Source organism: Diadema antillarum, unplaced genomic scaffold, assembly GCF_040938485.1.
Source record: "Diadema antillarum isolate AM-2024a unplaced genomic scaffold, OU_Dant_1.0 seq00001328_RagTag, whole genome shotgun sequence".
Classification (NCBI taxonomy): Eukaryota; Metazoa; Echinodermata; class Echinoidea; order Diadematoida; family Diadematidae; genus Diadema; species Diadema antillarum.
In genome coordinates this window covers 68,868-91,779 of record NW_027272098.1, presented here as the reverse complement: position 1 = coordinate 91,779, position 22,912 = coordinate 68,868, and the positions used below count along the sequence as shown (strand labels likewise).

The 22,912-nt window shown below is 39.6% G+C and overlaps 2 protein-coding genes across 2 annotated transcripts; one reads left to right on the top strand and one right to left on the bottom strand.

Moving 5' to 3' along the window:
• Positions 1-819: 819 nt before the first annotated feature.
• LOC139708349 (spermatogenesis-associated protein 20-like) lies at positions 820-21,034 on the bottom strand. Its single transcript, XM_071620306.1, has 16 exons — positions 21,003-21,034; positions 20,152-20,296; positions 18,823-18,942; positions 18,293-18,357; positions 16,736-16,890; positions 15,879-16,022; positions 14,940-15,138; positions 9,294-9,424; positions 8,337-8,441; positions 6,800-6,874; positions 5,956-6,165; positions 5,191-5,383; positions 4,407-4,575; positions 3,419-3,627; positions 2,677-2,876; positions 820-1,716 (listed from the first exon to the last, which is right to left on the bottom strand). The coding sequence occupies exons 2-16, from the start codon at positions 20,259-20,261 to the stop codon at positions 1,465-1,467; spliced, it is 2,337 nt and encodes a 778-aa protein (XP_071476407.1). The 5' UTR covers positions 20,262-20,296; positions 21,003-21,034; the 3' UTR covers positions 820-1,464.
• LOC139708354 (uncharacterized) lies at positions 10,171-11,682 on the top strand. Its single transcript, XM_071620312.1, is given in 4 exon segments — positions 10,171-10,189; positions 10,792-11,100; positions 11,103-11,386; positions 11,389-11,682. Coding segments are annotated over 4 exon segments (906 nt in total).
• Positions 21,035-22,912: the final 1,878 nt, after the last annotated feature.

Below are 22,912 nucleotides of genomic sequence, written 5' to 3'. Positions count from 1 at the left end.
CTTCTATTTTTCATGATTTGCAAATTTACCCTGTTATTTTTTCTTTGAATATATACATTCAATGGTGATTTACTGTAGGTAGCAGCAGTGACTAATGAAGCCTCTATTCAATACCCCATACATTCAGCTTGCTTGGAATGCAAAATCAAAAGACAGAACATGATAAAGAGGATGAAACAGAACCATCTATTGAAGAGTATCTTTCTCACTCTGCAGCTGTCACCAAATATCACAGAATCATCAGTCAATCAGAATGAACGCACATGCAGCAAAGCATCACTATACTTCAAGTCAGTGAAACAACCACAGATCATTCGAAGAAAACCACTGTTGATGATGAACACAGAGTCCTTATTTCATGAAACTTGAAATCATCGTAAGCAGTGGTATCATCAGCTACTAGAGCGGCAACTGAAAATACACATGGAACTCAGAAGAGAAGTTTGATGTAGAAAAGAACCCTCCACTATTACAAGGCGGAGCATGCCACTTCTACATGAGAAGGACCATGCAGTTGCCATGACTGCTGCAATGAATAATCTTCACGAGGAAACAGACAATGCAGCAGAGTACACCACTACCAGTAATGCTGGAGGAAAAATGCACACGTTGGTGAACGCAATGCATCAGAGATGCCTGATGATGGCTTGATGCTTGAGCTAAACACACAATCGATCACTCACTGCATGGAGCAGCTGAAAAGACAATCTGTCCTTGTCGTCATGGAGCTGTATGGTCTCTGACAGCGGAAGTTCACACATCAAGAGTAATATAGGAATATAGAAACTTTTAGCATTTAGCATACTACATGTAAGCCATAAGGATCATATACAATATCTATGAATAGTATTGCATAAGTCTTTGCATGTGAACTGTTCTTAACTTTCTCTAGCATACATTAATGAAAGAAATGCAAAAGGTAGTCACATGGCAATGCCTTCTCTATGTATCTCGTACATATTCATATATACACCTGTACTGAAATGATGGGTTTACAATATGAAATGGACAGAATTTGAGCTTTAATTATGTTGTCACAGTTGAGGGCAATGATGGTGGCAAAATGCATTGCACGTAAAGCAAACCTCCACTTATCAATGGTCATTGTCTATGCCAGCAGGCATAAAAAGATGACCTCAAAATGGTCCAAAAAATTTGAGCATGATGCATATCATGAATGCACGGAATATTTATTGACTTATTTCCCATTGTATTGCTTATATCGATGTTTTGTCTCATGTTTCGCGCACAAATTTTCTGAGTAGTTTGACGTTTTTCAAATTTTGCGCGTTTTTCAACATGTTTGGTTACATTTTATTTTGAGCGTGTCACAAATTCTTGAGGATGTTGCATAGCATGTTGCTAGCTTTTGAGGATGTTGCACAAGAAATTGAGCATGTTGCAGTGACATGCTCAAACCCCTCTTGGACCACCCTGTGACTGTCACGATGTTCACTTTCATGTTCAGTCCTTCAGCACTGTCTCCAGTTCGGCCACGCCCACCGCTGGAAGCTGACACTGGTAGTTCTCGCACACGTAGGCTGTCGCTTTTCCGTCGATGCACTTGAGAGACTTGAGGATGTCCAGGCGCGAGGCAAGGTAGGAGTCGTCGTTGCCGTCGGCGACGATGAGCACCTTGTTGGGAAGGTAGTGGGAGTGGACGCACCTCAGCATCTCCTTGGCGTCATCTGCTGACGGATCACCACAAACTATGATCTAATGGGGGATGAAGGCAAGACAGCAGCAGAAAAGAAGGAAAAATTAAATATTCGATAAACTCATACGCAAAGGGGGAAAAGGGTGTGGAAAATAGGAAAGGGAAAGAATTCTGAAATCTCTGCATTTCACACACATGAAATCTCTAATAACATTTATCAGCCGACTCAATCGACATCAAAGGAATGATTTCATGCTTTAGCGTAGAGTTCATAGAGCAGCTTCTTAAGCGAAATTAACATACTTTTTCTTTCAAAGCAGAAAAAACTGTATCTAAATTTCGATAGCTATACCTTTATTTATTTCTCTTTGTTTGACTAAGTTGTAGTATTGTGTCTGAAATATCTGCAAACATTCTTCATTATCATCACATAGCTCATGGAAAAGCTGGAAGATATTCCTGTGTTCCAACTGATCCTAGCTCTTTAGAAAATGATTCATAACTTCAGTCAGTGGTACAGTGTAAATTCCTGTCACTTTTTGTTTTTTAATATCGATAAGAATGTAGTCTCTAAAAATGTACACACTGCACTTAATCTTTGACCGCAGACATCTGTTTCGTCTAATCCATGGTCACTTTCAATTCAATTCAATTCAATTCGATTCAATTCAATTCAATTCAATTCAATTCAATTCAATTCAATTCGATTCAATTCAATTCAATTCAATTCAATTCAATTCAATTCGATTCAATTCAATTCAATTCAATTCAATTCAATTCAATAGTTTGTTTATTTCCATCATCAAAAAAGAAAACGAAAGCATGATTCAAAGCGGTACAAGTTGTCGATTTGTCTTCCATTCATTTGATAAAGACTTTTTCCAATACAATATAAAGTATATGCCTGAATGATGTCATAAAAAAAGAAACAAGTGTAATAGATAAAGAGTTGTGACATGACTTTTCTACTGAACAATGTTTTAAGGTGTCTGTGTCAATCCGACTTGATCCTTCCCTACCTGTTTGGCGGTGCTCCTGAGGAAGACCAGAGCTGCAGCCATCTCAGGCAGAGCCACAGGAATCTTCTCCAGCCGCTCCCTGAAGACGGAGAAGAGCTTCACGGCCCTCTCCTGGTACTCTGGCCTGTTGAGGAAGTGGGATAGCCTCAGGAGATTCATGGCAGCCACGGAGTTGGCACTGGGCTCGGCTCCGTCTTGGTCTGTGGAGGTGGGGGCAAGATGCGGATGCAGAGAAAGAATAAAGATATTGTATGTATTTTATTGTGGGTGAAGTGACTATGTTTTAGTCAAGATAAAGACGGGAAATATTACTGCAGATGCAATTACTGCATATATATTCTCCGAGTAACCGGAAGTGTACAATACTGAAAATGTGACTCCATGTGACCTCTGCATGTTGTGCCAGAGTGTGTAAAATCACTTCATTCATTTGCATGTAGAGTACGGCCAGCGCATCGACCTGACCGCTAATAACGAAATGTTTATTGTAAAAACAGAAACATCTGCGACATGAAACTTTCTTGAATTGGAGCCAACAGCTGTTTTTAAGGAATGAAAGTTGCAGATATTTGCGACTGGCATTCAACATGTGGTGTGGACAAAAATAATTTTCACATGCATTTTACTTTCATGAATCTTGGCTCCTTGTAAATTTCGTGACAGTTTCATGCAAGCCAAAATTTCTGGTTTTACAGTAAATTAAAATGCAACAGGGAGAATTTGAAAGCCTAATTCATCTCACCCTCTTTGAGTCTGAGCAGAATGGACGAGTCCTTGTCTGTGGTGGAGAAGTAGGCTCCGTTGTCCGAGTCCCAGAGGAGCGTGTCCACTTTCTCCTGCAGCTGACCGGCCCATTCCAGCCACTGCTGGTCATAGCTGGCCTCATAGAGGTCAAGCAGGCCCCTGATCAAGAAGCAGTAGTCATCAACAAACCCCTCGATTGGAGTTTGGCTGGTGGTCAGTCGGAGAGAGAGAGAGAAAAGAAAAAGAGAGTTCATTGCTACAGCACTTTGCACTGAAATCTATGTTCAGGTTGATCATGTGAAATCTGGTTTTCCTGGAGAAAATGAAAATCACGCAACAAGTTTTTGTTCTTCTCAGTTGAAGGTGTTGGGCTCCATATGAAAAGAAAGTGCCTCATTTTCATCAACTGAACCATAAATATTTAAATACTTTGTCTCCGATAAACTCAAAGACTTCAAACAAGAACTATAAGGGGAACCATCTCTTACAATTTATGAAGCACACATGCCACAAAATGATCATCATCTTCATTATCATTGCTTTTATCAAATTTAAGTCTAAATTAATGAAGTGACACTACTATCTTAATCTGGGGTGGGTTATGACCTGATGTAAATGTCTCCCTTTGCAGCAGCATCACTTTATCCATTCACTACAATGTAAAATGGCAGAAAATGAATAATTTCAGTCCCAATTTTTAACTTCCACAGTATTTTGTGGGTTCAAAAACATGAAGATAGACATTTATGTGACTGTCCACAGAGGTAACACTGCCTCGTACAAGCATGTAGATCAGCAGTCCATCTTATTAGGATTTTGCCCATTGTTGCAAGTTGCAATAAGTGAAGTTGTTGCACCAACAACACACATACTTGTGACTGATTGGTTGTTTTCTGGCTGCTGTCATAGTAACTAAGATTATTTCAACATCTAATTACTGCATAACATCGAGATGAAATGGGCGGTCACTGTCGGAGGAGACTCACATCTGGCTGATGTTGCCATCTGCACCCCTGTAGCAGCTCCTGAGTAGACAGCCTGTGGCCGGGTCAAAGAGGTGGTCCCTGATGAAGGTCACAGCCTTGACCGCCCTCTCTGTGTACTCTGACCGTTGCAGCACTTGACCAGCACGGGCAAAGCCAGACACCATCAAACCTGTCGGCAGAGATGCCCCAAATTTACTAACTACACTGTATTACCTTTTTTAAAACCTATATTCCCCCCATGAGAGCTGCATCTTAAAACTCCACTGACGCTTTTTCCAGTGTCGTGCATCCACACATAACAGAACTAGGTAAAAAAAAGGTTTGTAGTAATAAGCATGCTCTAAATGTTTGAAATGTGATCAGCTGGTAGCTATATATTCAAGCAAGTTAAGCAATACGTTTTTCATCATATTGATGAGCGACTAACCCCGTTATTCTATGTGCAATGAGAAATTCACAATTCTATATTGTGAGGTGGCACAGTGATATAATAACAATTCTGACAAGAAATTCAAATATGATCTACCAAATTCACAGCATGGTTCTGGTCAGATTTTGGCAAAATTTATAAAATTGGAATAGCCCGAATGCATTTCAACTTCGATAAAATAATATGTTATTGAGTATGTTTACACCTAAAAAAATCGAACAGGACATAGGCTGAAAATGCCATCTTTTTCCTTAAGTGTGCCATTAGGCCTTAGCCTGTTTGTAAAACATTTTCTTGTCAGGAGGACTATCAAAACTTTGGAAAAAGACATTTAGAGAAAATCATTCCCCTTACCATTCCAAGCTGTCAGCATCTTGTCGTCAAGGTGCGGTCGAGGGCGCTTCAGCCGTTCGGCGTGCAGAATGGCTCTGGCTCTCTCCAGGGCTTTCTCTGTGTCAGCTTCGCTGATCTTGTGCTGTGTTGCTGTAGTTTCCAGAGACCCTCTGCATATCAGGACATTTTGGTCCTTTAGCTCACCATGCGGATCCTGGAATTAACAGGATATAAATTATATGAAAGTGTATTTAATAAGAGACCTGCAAGTCTATCACTCACCTGAGCATGAGCAGCCCACTTTACCTTGATGACACTCTGTTTGAGGCAAACTCTTTTAAAAATCTTGAGATTTGGGGATTGCTGCATTCAGAGACAAAAACATGCAGGGAAATCTAGTGAAATTAGCATCTTTCTCTCAAAGATCAACACAATGGATGCCATTAAAATGTCACCCTACCTCATGTTATAACATCTTAAACATTGAAAAAGAAATTTTAAATGTCACTAAAACAAATATAATCACCTAAACCAACCTTGGTAAGAACAAATACTTCACATATATGGCAATAGCTTAAACCATATGACTTTGATTAAAAAACTACATTTTAGTTGGAAGTGCTACACAGCCCCTATAAATGCTTACACAAAGACATGAAAAGGAATAGATATACACATTACATATACCGGTACATGTATTTGTGCCAACCATTTTAAAAGTTACAAATCTGCATAAATTTGCATACATTATGGGCATCTGTAATCATCATCATCATCAACCATCACCTGATCAAAGTCAACATTTCCTCCTGCTTTCACTCCATAGTGTGATCTAAAGACATCAGCCAGAGTGACCGGGCCGGACTCCTCCACAGTCTCACTCAGCAGGGTTCCAATCTCCTCGTCGGTCCACACGCAGAAAGCACCCTCTTTCTTGTGCTTCGCATCGTGGGTGGGAAGTGAGTCCGCATCCTCGGCGCTGTAAAATCCTCCGGCCTATCAACATGAATGATGGAAACTTTACGACTTTGCAAAGCCTGTGGGAGTTTACTGACAGACGGGTGATTCATGACAATTTACAGTGAATCACATTCTAGCGCTCACCCTCAAACATAAACAGAATTTTCATTTGCTTAATCACTCAAAGGAAATCCTATTTCTCAGGCCCTATCTTAAGTAGCTACCACAGTACATTAATCAAACCTTCATAGATGTTTACTCAGCTATCATATTCAAGTTAAATCAGATATCAAAATAGGATGATGGCAAGAATTTCCAAAGTCAAACTAAACACATCCGACTAAAGTAATAGCTATTACGTAGCACAGCTAGACACGCACACACAAAAATCCTTACTCAAAGGTCCAAATTTTTGCACACAGGACTTCAGTAAGAATCTACTTTGGCAGCCTGTCTTAACATGTGGTCCTCATATCAATGTGTCTGCGAAGTTCAACCATAAGAATAAAAGTGACATTTGTAAAAGTTTTCATTCCCTATCATATATCTCCAACTTGAATTTGGTCAACCCAAAGGCAAAGAATTGTAGGCTAACTTCAGACTGAATGCATCATTTTCTTCCATGACCCTTGGAGAGATGATGTAATGAATGATCAAACAATGTGCAAACCTGGTCACTGAGGTCTCTGTTGACATATTCCAGAATGTCTCTAGCCACGTCAGCAAACACTTCTTCCTTGGTGATCTGATAAAAGAAGCATATTGGTTAAAAAAAAAAAATAATAATAATTTGGAAACAATCACTATGATGAGATTGAGTGGCTCCGACTAACAATTTGTTGCACAAGCAAAGATGAGCATACAGAACAATGAGAGAAATATTCAAAAAATTTTTGTGCAAGAAATGAGCTGTATTACACATATTACTGCACGTTATGTTGAAAGAAAATGTGTGGTTTTTTTTTAAATTTCATCCTTTAAGTGCCCAGGGACTTAGCTGAACTTGCAAAGCTTTTTCCATCAGGATTCAGTAATTGCTTTATTCTTGACCTAGATGTTAAGTTAGCAAGCCCACTCAGGTTTAGCACAGTTCCTTTAGTATGACAGGAATGCAATAGGTATCAGGGGGATTAGGTGATCTCAATTCATTGACAATCAGTTTCCTCAAACCTAAATCAAATGGCAAGAAAGCACTCCAGTGTGCAAGCCACAATTGGCAAACAGAGCACAGTAGAGCCAAGGTTAAGTCAGCAAAATAAGCTTGCAGATGCATTGGAAATATGATGACACAGATGATATTTACCTCCGCCAAGGGAGGAGGTTATGTTTTTGTTACCGTTGGTTTGTTTGTTAGTTAGTTAGTTTGTTTTTTTGTTTGTCTGTGCGCAAAATAACTCAAAAAGTTGTGCATGGATTTAGATGAAACTTGCAGCAAAGGTTGAGAATGACACAAGGAACGGATGATTAAATTTTGGTAGTGATCCGGAAATTTTTATGGGTTTTATGAAGGATTTTCGATATTTCGCCAAGTAGGGTCAATGAACTTGGGAGTTCAAGCTGCGCATTTTTGAAGTTTTCATGCGCGCACTAAAGTGCGTGCTCTAGTTTCTGCTGGGGTGAGGCGCGCCGCGAATCTGAGGGTTTTTGACGTAACAAAGACTTCTATATTGGGAAATCGTGCGATTTTTCAGTGGGTGGAAATCACTGATCTCTATGGAAGAGCAAGATCATCAGACGAGTGGAAAGTAACTACTTGGCAGAGGTCTGCGCTCTCGGAGTGCTTTTCTAGTTATGATATTGGATGACAGTTGCAGAACATTGATCATAGTGATAACTAACATGTAACAAAAGCTGAAGACAATTTGATAAGGGAAATTTGACAGGAACTATGAAGAAATAAACAACATAGATTTGTGTGTATATGTAGAAATGAAGCCTAAGAAAGTCAATGAGCTAAAAAGAGTCCAACAAGTGCTTTCAAATGACTAGGTCAATCACAACATTTCTCATAACTGCTGGCCTCAAATTAGTTGAAGATCCAAAAGAGATAGAAATATGCTGTGAATGGATTTATTTGACATACATATTTGAGCATGGTATAGATTAGAAACATATATCCTTTGATCTGGATAGATTCAAGTTTTGGTGACGTTGAGTGTACGATAAAAAAATGACTGGTTGGAGTGGAGAATTTAGTAGCTATGTACCTGATGTGCATCAAGGAAAGCAACGGCTAGCTGTCCCTGATCGTAAAGCATCTTCTCAAAGTGGGGGACATGCCAGAACCTGTCTGTAGAGTACCTGTGAAAACCCTGCAAAAGACAGAGCTGAGCATTTATCTCGTGCCTCATTGGTAGAGTACATCAGTCAATGAGATGTTCCTTTGCTATTAATGCTATGAGCATGATTACTGCATTATATACCAGTAGTCTCTTTACCATTACTACCACAAACACAAGAAGGATATGAAGATTTGGGACTTCATGGTCATACACAAGGAACACACTAGTCATCTTATGTTGCTATCTACATGCATCATCTGTCGGACCACGGAGAATAATCTAAATGACAACATTTCCTCATCAGCTTTCAGTGAAAAACACATGACAGGAATAATGGAAATGATGAGAATATTGCAGAGTTTGTCTGATATCAGGGTAAATCTATCAAACTTCTACTTACTCACATTCAGAGAGAGAGAAATAAAAAAGATGTGATACAACAAAGTTCTGTGAGGACTTTAAAAAAACAAGGTTATAATATCAAGTCTCAAGTTCACCATAATTGGTTCACAATATGACTAAAGTAACATCTTTCCACATAGCTGCGGAAGTTTTAGATCAAATATATACAGATGAACAAAATCAACTGAACATACTGGACAACACAAGGCTAAGTGGGATGAACTCTATTGGGGTATAATTTTCTCTTTGGTATCTGAAATTTACATGTGCAACTGCAATGTAGTTTTTGTGAGCATTACTTCTTCAAACCTTACCTCAAAATATGAGATTGATTCAATATTCACAACTGGCAACAACTATGAATTAGAGGGACACAATTCAATGCCCTACTGACTTCTTACAGAAAATAACAATACTCTTGGCATGTTTTGGCCAGTAAAAAAGGAATATTTGATACACAGAGAAAATTAGTCGAATTACCTGACTGACATGATCATGGATTCCTCCTTTAGTCATCATCGTCAGTGTGTGTACACACATCTCCAAAGCCTTCTGACCCTCTGGGCTGTCTCGCTTTGTTGAATACAGTCGGAACAAGAAGTTGAAATTCACTTCATGTCGAGAACCATTTACACAAGGGTGCCGGGAAGGAACAAAAGACACAATTACATCGTTTGAGGAATGGTCTTTCTTTTTTTCTTTTTTTTTTAGGTGAAAATCAACATCATCAGCTTGTTGCACATCATCTCATTATGCCAGGGACTTCATGTAAATATCTACAATTTTCCTGTGCCATTACTGTTAATAGATAGAATATCATGACCTCATTTCACTTCACTGTTGATTTCTGATTTTAGATAAGTTTGACATCTTTCTTGTACACAAATCCCACAAAAGAGCTCTAAAGCCTCTGATTTAACTCATCCCATTTGAGACTAAGAAATCTCCACAGCCTCTGTGCAGGATTGACCAGGTACCTGTATAGGGTGTGCAAAAACATACAACAGGTAATTTAGGGGCCCCTGCATGTAGGAGAGTTCCAAATCATGCTAATCAAGCGGTTGGCTGCTACTCAGAAAAATAATTCCAGAAAAGCGTAGCTAAAAATGAACAAACAAACTAGCCAACAAACAAGTGTTAGCTCTCGATGCGGCAAAATTGAAGTAGGCAGAGGAAGAACAAATGGCTGGAAACCCATGTGAAGAACTATGCCCTACCACAAAAAAAAAAAAATAAAATAAACAAACAAACACAACCAGCTTTACTGCACTGTTCTCTGGCAGTTTAAGGATCAAGTCCAGCCAGCTCATAATTCACAAGTGCTCTAGTAAGCCTGGTTATTTACCCATAGAACACGATGAGTCATCCAGCCATGGGTATCATCCTCCTGCACTAAGTACATGCGACATAAAGACAACCTGCCAGTCCTTTAAAGACAGGTACTGTATGGAGTCACCTATCAAGTGACATATGCTTGTTGACTTGTTGTTTGAAAGATTGTAGACCATCATTTTTCCTACTCCGAGTCTTACTGTAAATATTTAAACTAAGAAATGACAGATGAGTAAAGATGCACAAAAGGATATACTCTGTCAAAGTCTAAATACAACATTGAGGAGATTGATGAGACAAAACCCAATAAAAAGATACTGGTGATGTGATATATAGTGCCGAACGATAAGTGTTCCAGCAAAATATCTCTGGTTACAGAGATTAGGTTAGGATCATGATTGGTTTTGGTTTAGAAAAGGCTGAGGATGAATTTTAGGGTTTAGCAATTACTGCTCATCCTTTTCTTAATGACAACTTCAACACCCCACATCTCCATAACTTTGGAGTCTTTTATTAGTGTAATTAATGTTGCAAATTGATGTTGATTTTCTTTTCTCCCTTCCTTTCTTTTTTCCTTGTAAGATATGAGGAAGGAATAACAACTTAATATAGCTAGAATCATTTTCTTGCTATTGGACGGGAGTAGCAACAGCAGTCCTGCAAGACAAGAGCAATCAACTAACTGGCTTATTCTTTCAAGATACAGAGAAGCATCAAGTCTATCAGGCCTATCAGGAACTTCTCTGCATAGATGCAACATACAAACTGAACAACCTCTGGATGCCCCTCTTCCTGATTCTTGTGGAAGATGGAGGTGGGAAAAGTGAGTTAGCAACTACAGCAATCCTTGCAAATGAAAACAGAGAGAGCTTGAAATGGTTGTTTGAAAGTTTCAAGAAGCACGATGAACACTGGCCACAAACAGTGAACATTGTGAGTGACAAAGACATGAATGAATGCAGGCAATAGCAGATGCTTTCCCTCAAGCAAACATGCATGTTTATTTGTTTCACATGCTGCATACCTTCCAAAGGGAGGTGGTGGAAGGGAAGCTTGGTATCACCAACGGACAGACAATGACAGCACTGAGGATACTGCAGAAAATGGCACAGAGCAGGAGTAAAGACGAGTACCATGAAAATCTAACATTTCTAGAGGAATCATGCCTGTCTTCTGTCGCACAGTATGTCAAGGTAAACTGGGATCCCATCAGGGAAAAATGGGTCCTTGGTATGAAGAGTATACCTACACTCTCCTTAATAAAACTAACAACCGCCTGGAGTGTTTGAATCAGAAACTGAAGAGTGTTGTAGGTCGCTACAGCACACTCCCAGAATTCATATCGAGATTCTTTGTGTTAGTGCATTCTTTGAGAGGAGAGCGAGACCAAGATGCAGCAGACATTGTTCATAGGAGGAAGGAGGTGAAGCTGCCAGGGGATGCACCAGAAAGGAAATACTCTGATGTTCTCACCCCTTATGCAGCCTCATTAGTGTATCAGTAACTCAGCATCAAGATTGGCCAAACTTCTACATGATTCTGGGGGACAATGGAGATGGGAAAAGTGTTTAGCAGCTGCAGCAATCCTCGCAAATGAAAACAGAGAGAGCTTGAAATGGCTGTTTGACAGTTTCAAGAAGCACGATGAACACCGGCCACAAATAGTGAACATCATGAATGACAAAGACATGAATAAATGTGGGCAATAGCAGATGCTTTCCCTCAAGCAAACATGTATGTTTGTTTGTTTCACACGTTGCATACCTTCCAAAGGGAGGTGGTGGAAGGGAAGTTGGGTATCACCAATGGACAAAGAATGACAGCACTGAGGATACTGCAGAAAATGGCACAGAGCAGGAGTAAAGACGAGTATCAGAAAAATCTAACATTTCTAGAGGAATCATGTCCATCTGCTGTCACACAGTATGTCAAGGCAAACTGGGATCCCATAAGGAAAGAATGGGTCCTTGGTATGAAGAGTACCTACGCACTCCTTGATAACACTGAAAACCACCTGGAGTGTTTGAATCAGAAACTGAAGAGTGTTGTAGGACGCTACAGCACACTCCCACAATTCATATTGAGATTCTTCATGTTGGTGCATTCTTTGAGAGGAGAGCGAGACCAAGATGCAGCAGACATTGTTCATAAGAGGAAGGAGGTGAAGCTACCAGGGAATGCACCAGAAAGGAAATACTCTGATGTTTTCACCCCCTATGCAGTCTCATTAGTGCATCAGCAACTCAGTATCAAGATTGGCCAAACTTCTACATGATTCTGGGGGAAGATGGAGATGGGAAAGGTGAGTTAGCAACTGCAGCAATCCTTGCAAATGAAAACAGAGAGAGCTTGAAATGGTTGTTTGAAAGTTTCAAGAAGCACAATGAACACCGGCCACAAACAGTGAACATCATGAGTGAAAAAGACATGAATGAACGTGGGGTTTTGGAAGATGGCTTCCCTCAAGCCAGTATGGACATTTGCTTGTTTCACACACTGCGCACATTCCAATGGGAGGTGGTGGAAGGGAAGCTGGCTATCAACAATGGACAGAGAATGACAGCACTGAGGATACTGCAGAAAATGGCATACAGCAGGAGTAAAGAAGAGTACCAGAAAAATCTAACACTTCTTGAGGAATCATGTCTGTCTGCTGTCACACAGAATGTCTAGGCAAACTGGGATCCCATCAGGGAAGAATGGGTCCTTGGTATGAGGAATACCTACACACTCCTTAATAACACTAACAACCGCCTGGAGCATTTGAATCAGAGACTGACGAGTGTTGTAGGACGCTACAGCACACTACCACAAATTCATATCGAGATTCTTTGTGTTATCGCATTCTTTAAGAGAAGAGCAAGACCAAGATGCAGCAGACATTGTTCATAAGAGGAAGCCAAACAATGCAGCAGAAAGGAAATACTTTGATGTTCTCACCTCTTATGCAGCCTCATTAAAGCATCAGCATCAACGTTGGCAAAGCTTCCCTGTGTAAGATAATAAACTGACTACATCCCACTTCAACCATGTGTCAACCAGAAGATGAAATGCTTTTTAAAGCTAGCAAAAGTAGCATGCTACAATCAACAGTCCTGTTACAGTCATTGAAAAATATCACGACTGTGGACAAGGCACACCACCTTGAAGATATGCAGGCAAAGGACTGTAAGGAAGCCTATGAAACTTACATCAATAACATCATATGCCCTGACCTCTGGTCAGATCCGAAGTGGTTCTGGAGTCACACCTCTTGCAAATGCCATGACAACAATGGAGTTGCCCCCTTCAAAGACCACCCAGAGCGACCTTCACTGGAGACACAGACAGAGCAACCTACAGACTGAACAACCAATCTTGCCAAGTATTCAACCAGGCGAAAGACTCCAACAACATTCCAAATCTTGGACCCAGCTCATTTCCACCAATACCAAATATCCAAGTATCTGTTGACGATGTGACCAAGCTGCTAGAGAAAATTAATCCTCACAAATCTGCAGGCCCTGATACCATCCATGCTTGACTCCTGAAAGAGCTGCTGGCAGATAGTCTTGGACAAGCACTTAGGATCATCTACCAAGACTCAATACATACATGGGTCATGGATTGTAACAGACATCAAGAAATCTGCTCTGGTGACGTCTGTATTCAAGAAGGGTGATAGGTAGAAGGCAGCAGCTATCATCCAATATTCCTGACAGTCATATGTTGTAAACTGCTGGGACATATGTACTCATAATTCCATTATGCGTCACCTTTACTCACAGCATACTCATTGATGTCAAGCACAGGTTTCATAAGGCCCGTCCTAACAAAAACACAGCTTATCACTGCTGTTGAGGACATTGCCCACAACTCAGACTACAGTCTACAAATGAAGGTTATATTGCTTGACTTAGCAAAGGCTTTTGATAAAGTATCCCATGCTCATATCCTCCATAAGTTGAAGTTCTATGGCATCTATGGCAGTCCCCTAACATGGATTGGCAACTTCCTACAAGGTACAGTACAGAAGGCAGTCCTCACGAGTCATCAGACCAACTACTTGTAACACCTGGGGTGCCACTGGGCACAGTGCTAGGCCCTATGCTCTTTCTTACTTATACGTAAATGACTTACTGGACTGTATATCTGAAGGTATTTGAGTCAGGCTGTTTGCATACGATTGCATAGTACACAGAGTCATAAAAAATGATATGGATGCCAAGCAGTTCAAAAAGGACCTCAACTCACTACAGTGATTGGAGCAAAAGTGGTTGAAAGAGTTTCACACAGAAAAGTGCAACATCCTTTACAGGTGTCATAACTTTCTTGTTTCCTCATACTCAATCAACAATCAACCCCCAAAACAAGTCTCCTCAGCCAAATATCTAGGAGTGGAACTCACCGACAAGCTATCATGGAATGAGGACATAGACAGCACTACCAACAAAGGGCTGAGAGCACTTGTTTCCTGTATCAAAACATAAACAAGTGTCCTGGAGACATCAAATTGATGTGCTATATCACACTTGTCTGACCTATCTTGGAACATGCCAGCTGAGTGTGGGATTCCAACAAGATGTAAACGACAGTTTTAGTAGTCATAGCAAGTATGGCTATGGTGGAGTCATTTCAATGTAGTGTTGCATGATACACCAACAATCACTTTTTGAGTGAAAGAAGTATCACCGCCATGCTGACAGACCTTAAATGGGATACCCTACAGATCTGGAGACTTTCACAGTCACTTGCTGTCTTGTTTGGTAGTTGTACACACCAGTTTCAGTAATCATCTCAAGTATGCGTACATACCTGGCTGTGGAAACTTGGGAGCACCGCCAAAGCCTCCATACTGATCATCAAAGCTGTCATTGAGCTGCTTGTAGCACTTGTCCATGACCTCTGACCCCAGGGGTGAAGGGTCACTGGATGACTTCATCTGGACAGCACTCTGTAGGGCCTCCAGAATCTTGTTGCTCTGCTGTTCCAACGCTGACTTGTTGTTTCTCCACTGCAGTCAAGGATACACTTCAAATTATTCTAAAACAACGACATAATTCCTGTAACCTGATTGGTCGATTTCTCATCATGTGGCCTGGCCCCAGTTTGCCTTGACAGGAGCTGACAACATTCTCATCCCATTGTGAACTGAACATGCAAGATAATCTAATGTGTAGGTGAATTCACTGTAGCAATACATAGTAATGGAATGAGAAGTATTATTCATTTCAGGAGAAATTTTAGTGATCTCCCATCTTTGAGACAATATACTGTGCATTGGACTTAAAAATTTTCAGTAAATGTTGTTGAATATTGGATGACTTGCAAGATTTGTGAAAGTTAAAACACCACAAAATATACTGCATATACAGTAACCTTTAATGCGCTGTTACAAAAAGCATGATCAAAAGAGCACTTGAATAATGCAGTATGATTCTATATAGCTGAAGGACAAGACACATCACTTGCTTTGACTGTGCAGTGATAGCGTATGAAATATGGTAGGCTCATTTGGTATGAAATAATCTATAATCATAAATATGGCCACTGTTTGCTTCAAATAAGTCTGAAGACACGACTATTCATTACTGGTGATCACGCTGATATTTTGAAAGCAGGAAGTAGGTACAGGTACGAAAGGTAAAATTTATTACACTGATAAGTGAACAACCTTGATGCTTATTTTTGTTTCAAACAGAATACACATTGCAAGTTATGACTTTAGAAAATGTTTTCTTTTGCACTGCTCACCTGCCTTGCAATGGTCTGTAGGATGGTGCCAAAGCCAGGACGGCCAAAGCGATCATGGGGAGGGAAGTATGTGCCCCCCATGAGAGGTTTGAGGTCAGGGGTCAACCAGACGCTCATTGGCCACCCACCTCCTCCAGCCGTAGCCTACAGAGAAAAATGATAATATATCATACTACATACATAATATACGACATTTCTTCAAGTTGGAAATACGTCGCTTTACGAAAATTTGTGAAAACCTTGTAAGTGTGAGAAAGGTCCACTTGGCATCAGCAAGGACTATTTCTAGATGGTCTCGGGCATCATGTAAGTTTGTTAGCAATGGGAGACAGGGACATTTTGTAGATTTTTTTTTTTTTTTTGAGGCATTTCTTAATCAAGTGTGGAAGTTTCTCACATGTGTAAACTTTTGAATGAAACTTTTCTTGGAATAGTTTGCAGGTTGTAACACTGGTGTAAGCTTTGAATAATGTGAGTGTCATTCTGGACTTAGTGAAGAACTGATGTTTGGTTACAACAGCTTTTCAGCTTGGTTGCAATAAGAGAACTTACAAATACCAAGACTTTGCAACATTGAAATATATCAAACTTTGGATCACCGTTTCCATGTCAACCTGCAATTCTTCTTTAGAATAATTCAGGTGGCCTAAATTTCTTCCTCATTGAAAACAAGGATAATGACAGCAGAAAGAGAGGGCAAGTGCAAGGTCAACAAAGGTAAGAAATCCAACTGAGTGACAAAGGAAGATCTTAACCCTTCGTTGTGCTTTGAATGCCCATTGGCAAAGAAAAACCCCATAGAGTTGTACATACTGTCAAATGTCCCTGGCACAAAAAGGGTTAAATCTTGTCCTTACCTGAATGAAAGTCATGTAGACCCGGTCCACATCGGGCCTCTCCTCTCGGTCCACCTTGATGCTGACATAGTGCTCATTCATCAGCTTGCCTATGTCCTTGTTTTCAAAGGACTCTCGCTCCATCACATGACACCAGTGACAAGTGGAGTAACCAACTACGCATATCAAAAAAAAAATCAACAACATGTGGCATTAATTCAATGCCCATGTAAGTACGAGAGCAATAGGTGATGCATCCATAATAATAATGACAAATAATGCACAATTTGGGGTTATGCTGTCAAGGTTCCTAATAAGCTTGGACACCTCAAAAGAATGAAAACAAGGAAAAGTAGCAATTACGCGGTGCGTAAAATATGTCCCCGCCGGAAGTAGCATTTAGTAGCAAAATGTACAATATAGGTAAAAAGATCAAGGTCAAAGGTGAAAGAAGTCAAGGGTCAAAATTCTATGTAGAAGTTTTGAAGCCCTCACCTAGTGCCATCACATAAAGCAAACGGAATCAAAATCGGGTTAGAAATGGCGAAGGAGTAGCATTTTGTAGCCAATGTACAATATAGGTTAAAAAAATCAAGGTCAAAGGTCAAAGAAGTCAAAGGTCAAAATTCTGTGTGGAAGTTTTGAAGCCCTCACCTAGTGCCATCACATAAAGCAAACGGAATCGAAATCGGGTTAGAAATGGCGAAGGAGTAGCATTTGGTAGCAAAATGTACAATACAGGTCAAAAATCAAGGTCAAAGGTCAAAGAAGTCAAAGGTCAAAATTCTGTGTAGAAATTTTGAAGCCCTCACTTAGTGCCATCACTTAAAGCAAACGGAATTGAAATCGGGTAACAAATGGCGAAGGAGTAGCATTTTGTAGCAAAATGTAAAATATAGGTAAAAAATCAAGGTCAAAGGTCAAAGAAGTCAAAGGTCAAAATTCTGTGTAGAAGTTCTGAAGCCCTCACCTAGTGCCATCATATAAAGCAAACGGAATCAAAATCGGGTTAGAAATGGCGAAGGAGTAGCATTTTGAAGCAAAATGTACAATATAGGTCAAAGGTCACAACTGAAATTCTGTATAGAAGTTTCAAAGCTCCCATGTAGTGCTATCATATAAAGCAAACTGAATCAAAATCGGGTTAGAAATGGCGAAGGAGTAGCATTTTGAACATTTTGATCACACACGGACGCACGGACAGACGGACACACGGACACACGGACACACAGACACACACACGTACGGAGCCCGTTTCATAGTCCCCTGCTCGAACTCGTTCGGCGGGGACAAAAAGGTAAGAGAAAAAGTGAAGTAAAAATATCAGACATAAGTGGGAAGACTAGAAACTGAGGAAATGGATTTCACATCCAATCACATGCACTTTTTGATAATAACAAGGATCGAGTATGCCTACGAACAAAAAGTATGTAAATTTTGTATAAAGTAACATTATTCTAGGACTTTGAGTATTCATGCCTTGCTTAACCAGCTCTGCATGCATGACAGAGAACATTGTCAAAGATGGATAATTTAGACGCACATGAAGAGGTGACACTACGAGAATGAGGTGCTCACCTGACAAGAATATCAATTTATTTTCAGCCTTGGCCTTGTCAAAAGCTTCCTGACCCCATGGAAACCTGTTGAGAAGAAAGAAAATAACAATAACAACAGCACTCAGAAGTCAATGAAGAGTCCACAGACCATCTGCTCACAAAACATAAATAAAAGATATTAGACTATCTTGTAATATGGGAAACATGTTCAAAATGTGAGCATCATTTCTCTCTTTTTTTCTTAAGAATACAAAATATAGAATCAGTATGAAAATCAAATTGAAACACTTCCAATAGGATAACATAAAGAAATCTTTCCTTGTCATTTTCCTTAGTCTATCCTAAATTTATGCTTTACTTTTTATTTTTCTGTTTTTGTTTATTTTGAGCTGGATTGATCGGCTCAATGGCCTTAATTACGGAACCACAAAGGACATGACATCTCAGCATATTTCTGTTTATTGCTCTTTGTGACAATAATGTGTGATAATCGTCTTCATAAATACAATGAAAAGTGTTGAAAGGAATTTAGAAGACAGCAGTCTTTACCAATCAACAGGATTGCTGGCATGCTGTAGCAGATAGGGAGACTTCTCCTGGGCCAGTCTGTTACTGAATACCTGTGCATCGCCCTCACTGCCGCCTGATGCCATTCTGGTGTGCCACAGACTGGGAGGGAGGGAAGAGGGAATAGATTAAAGGGTGTGTACAGTTCTGGTCGAGGTGAGGATTTAGCTTTTAACGTTTTGCGAGATATTCAGAAACCAATCTATGAGATGCCAAAGAGCATGCAATTCTAAAGGGTATCAAAAGTTTATTCCATGAAAATCGGTTTTGAAATGGCTGAGATATCCAAAAACAATGTGAAACAAAGAGATTCTAATAAAGTTGTGGCATGTCGCCTTTTATTATTATCACTTTTTTGGATATCTCAGCCATTTGAAAACCAATTTTCATCAAATAAACGTTGAATCCTTCTTAAAATTACATGCTCTTTCATATTACACAAGAGGTTTCTCATTATCTCACTTAAGAACGTTCAAAACATGAATCCCCACCTCAACCAGTACTGTACAGTCCCTTTAAGGAGGGGCACAGTTGATATTATTGCTTGTTCTGTCGGTATTAAAGCAAGGAGTTGAGATCCAGGGGGCAATAATATCAATGATGACGCAAACGAAAGCAATCTATATCTGTTTTATATACCCAATAGCAAATACATAAAATATGTATAAAAAGTAAATTTACTTCATCAATAGCAATCTCACTAGCCAATTCACATATCAGGCACTGCCTCAGATGTTTGCTAGTGTAGCACTGGACACATATCGCGCTATGGAAGCCAAGCATTTGCAGCTCATACATGTCCACATACATGACCCTAAATATAAACAAATATAGGGAAGTTTAGAGCTATGAAGGCCATTTCATACCATACAGAGGCAGTTGTGTACTATAAGGGTGTGTGTAGGCAATTGTTGAATTTATGCACCCAAATTTGACCAATCAGAATCGAGGCTTCATCAAATGAGGTATATAAACATAACATATATCTAGTGAGACAGTGAGAGCTAGAGAGAAAGAATATTCAAATGTTGTCATACAGATGTGGCAGACAAGAATACATCTGGGCCCATCTTATAAAACCTGTGATTGATGATTCAAATCAATCACAAATCTCTTGAAAGCTGCAAACAATTGCAACCTACAGTATGTTTGATTGATTGCAGTTCTCCATCTTGATTTCAATCATAACTTTTTTGTAAGATGGATTTGCATTAAATCGTAAAGTTGTGATTGATTGGAATCAATCACAAGTCTTTATAAGACGGGGCCTAGTTGTATCAAGTATGTCATCACTGACAATGGAAATCTCACAGTGTCTTTGTTGGACGAGTGTGCTTCAGCTGGGAGTGGTGAAGAGTCTTCTGCAGTTGTGAACACAGCCTCACTGCCTTCAGACCCTGACTGGCTAGATGTCTAAACATTGAAAGATTGAAATCTCCTACCACCTAGCAATTGTCTGGTGAAAAAGAAAACACACACATGTGCACAGAAGATATTATGAGGCACATAGTCATTACAGCATTGAGAGTATAGACCCTTTCATCTTTAAAATATTGTACAGTGCATATCCAAAAAAAAAAAAAAAAGAAAAAAGAAAGAAAAGGTACCTCGTAATCCAACTTTGAAAGTCTATACTTCTTAATTGTCATGAGGGGAGAGGGTAAATGTCATTATGAGCTAGCCCGACTAGACGCTTCGAATGGTGTTGAATGGTGTGTCTCCGTGCACCAGCACACTTGTGTAGTCTACTGTACTAGTAGGGTTACAGCGACAAGGAAGGCTGGGTATGAGCAGGAGACCCCCCCCCCCCCCCCCCCCCCATTCACATGAGCAGATTTCCTGCAGCTGCACAAGCTACTTCTAGATCCAGTCCCTGAACTGAATTTGACCAAAGGGTCACGTGCACACTAAAAATTCTGCAGTAAAACTTACAGCACCAATAGTTATACATGGGACCACGTACTTAAACTCTCTGCCTTTCATTCCTCTCAACCGTACCACGTACACCAGTCGCAACACCTATAATAAAGGTCGAAAGCTCGAATAAGCATCATAAAATATAGACTGACAGGACGTGTGATCTGAACAGACCATATACATCTCATAAAGTGTCCTGTGACTACGGAAATGAACGATAATTGGTTCACACTTTGATCAATTACCTGACGCTCCTTCAACAATGAACACAGCAGCATTGACCTAGTCCCACATGTGCTAAACGGTGTAGCTCGGATCGACGCTCAGGCAAGTCTTTTTGTACAGTCAAGTTGGGTACGCATGCATGCATGCAGCGCAGTAGACTAAACGTTAGTGGATGAAAACTCGTAGTGCACGTTGTACTGTAGATGGGCCTGTGGGTCTCTCCCCCTCAACTTTCTTGACCACAGATATCCAAGACGAACGAAAACGTACAAAGCTGTTCCAGAAAGTAGTACTAACAGTTAGTACAGTAGTAGAAGGTAAATGTTCATTTTGTTGTGAAATGAAGTAGAAAAGACTACGTAACTACGTTACCGGTCATGCGTAGCCGTAGAGTAAAGTAGAGAGTGAGTGTTTCACCATGTTCACAAAATCAAAAAAAAAAAAAAAAAAAAAAATGTATTTGTACAACTAAGGAGGTTCAAGAGAATGGAGTCACAACCGTCTTATTTCCTTTGCTAGATGTTCGATGCCGCCGCTCAAAAATATTTGAAGCATGTGCCGAACAGGATCTGCCATAGGAAGACAATTGACTCATGTCTCATTTCATAATCACCAGCCGCAGCCACTACGGCTGTTCAAATCCAAACTTAAAACTTATCTGTTCCTTTCATACTGAGGACTGTAATTGCTGTATGTCATTATTATTGGATCAATATTGTATTTTTAATTGGTATATGTTGTATTCTTTTGTTTTTGTTTACCATTTTCTTATTTGTTGAAATGTTTGAATATGACACTGTGTATATGCATGTAAATATATGATATCTTTTAATTTTTGAAGCGCCATGAGCACTGAAAAGTGGACCTGTGCGCTATACAAGTAGCCACTATTATTATTATTATTACTGTTATTATTAATTAAGGAAGATATATGTCTTTGTGATGGTACCGGTAATTACTTTTCGCTATCCCTTTTTATAAAAGGTAGGTGGTACAGGCACGAGGATGCGCGAATAAGAATTGCGCAAAAAAAGCTGAAATAAAGATGAAAATTACTCGACTGGGCATACCCAAGCACTAATCTGATATATATATCAATAAAGAATTATACTTGAAGATTATTCCATATCAGTTTTATTTGTGGAAATTAAGTGGAAAAGTGATAAAACCGGCTTTCCAGGATGGTACCAGTACAGTTTTAAAAAATTTCACATGATACAGCTCTGATTTACACTTCTGCACAAATTTCTGCAAGGATCGACTTTTGTTTTACATGCTTTTATCATTAAGTGAAATTTCATTTTATTTAATAAATAGATACCCGGTAAGCAAAATATGGCCAAAATGAATCTTCAGATTGCTCAGCAAGACGGTGGCGTCGAACATCGATCATCAAAGGCACAAATGCACCTGTGGAATTCTTTTGTACATCAATACAAAATGACAACTGTTTGAATAATCATAGTCAGTTGGAACTCCAGCTATGAAACCTCCTTGGTCTGACTTCCTAATGAAAATGAAAATTTTGGGGACTTTTTTCATGCATCCATTTAAATATGCAAGATCATGATGACTGAATGAGTTACAAAGGATTTTTTTTTAATTCTTTATCTGTAATAACAATCTAAAGGCAATTTTAATAACTTTGAGTGGGTGCTGATGTGATGAAAGGGTAAGTAATAATGCTACTTGTAGGCCCTAATTTAATGACACTAACATAACAACAACAACACAACAACAACAAAAACCAAAGGCAAACAAACCATAATTTTAAGGCGATCTTTATTTTTAACATTGAGATTGACTTACCGTTATCTTGTGAAACACCACCCAGCCAGGGTCTGTTAACATTAGATGTAGACCAGGCCTATAGTCTATAGACCTTGTCCTGTAATGAATTATTATTTAGAATGATATGTTACTAGGGTAG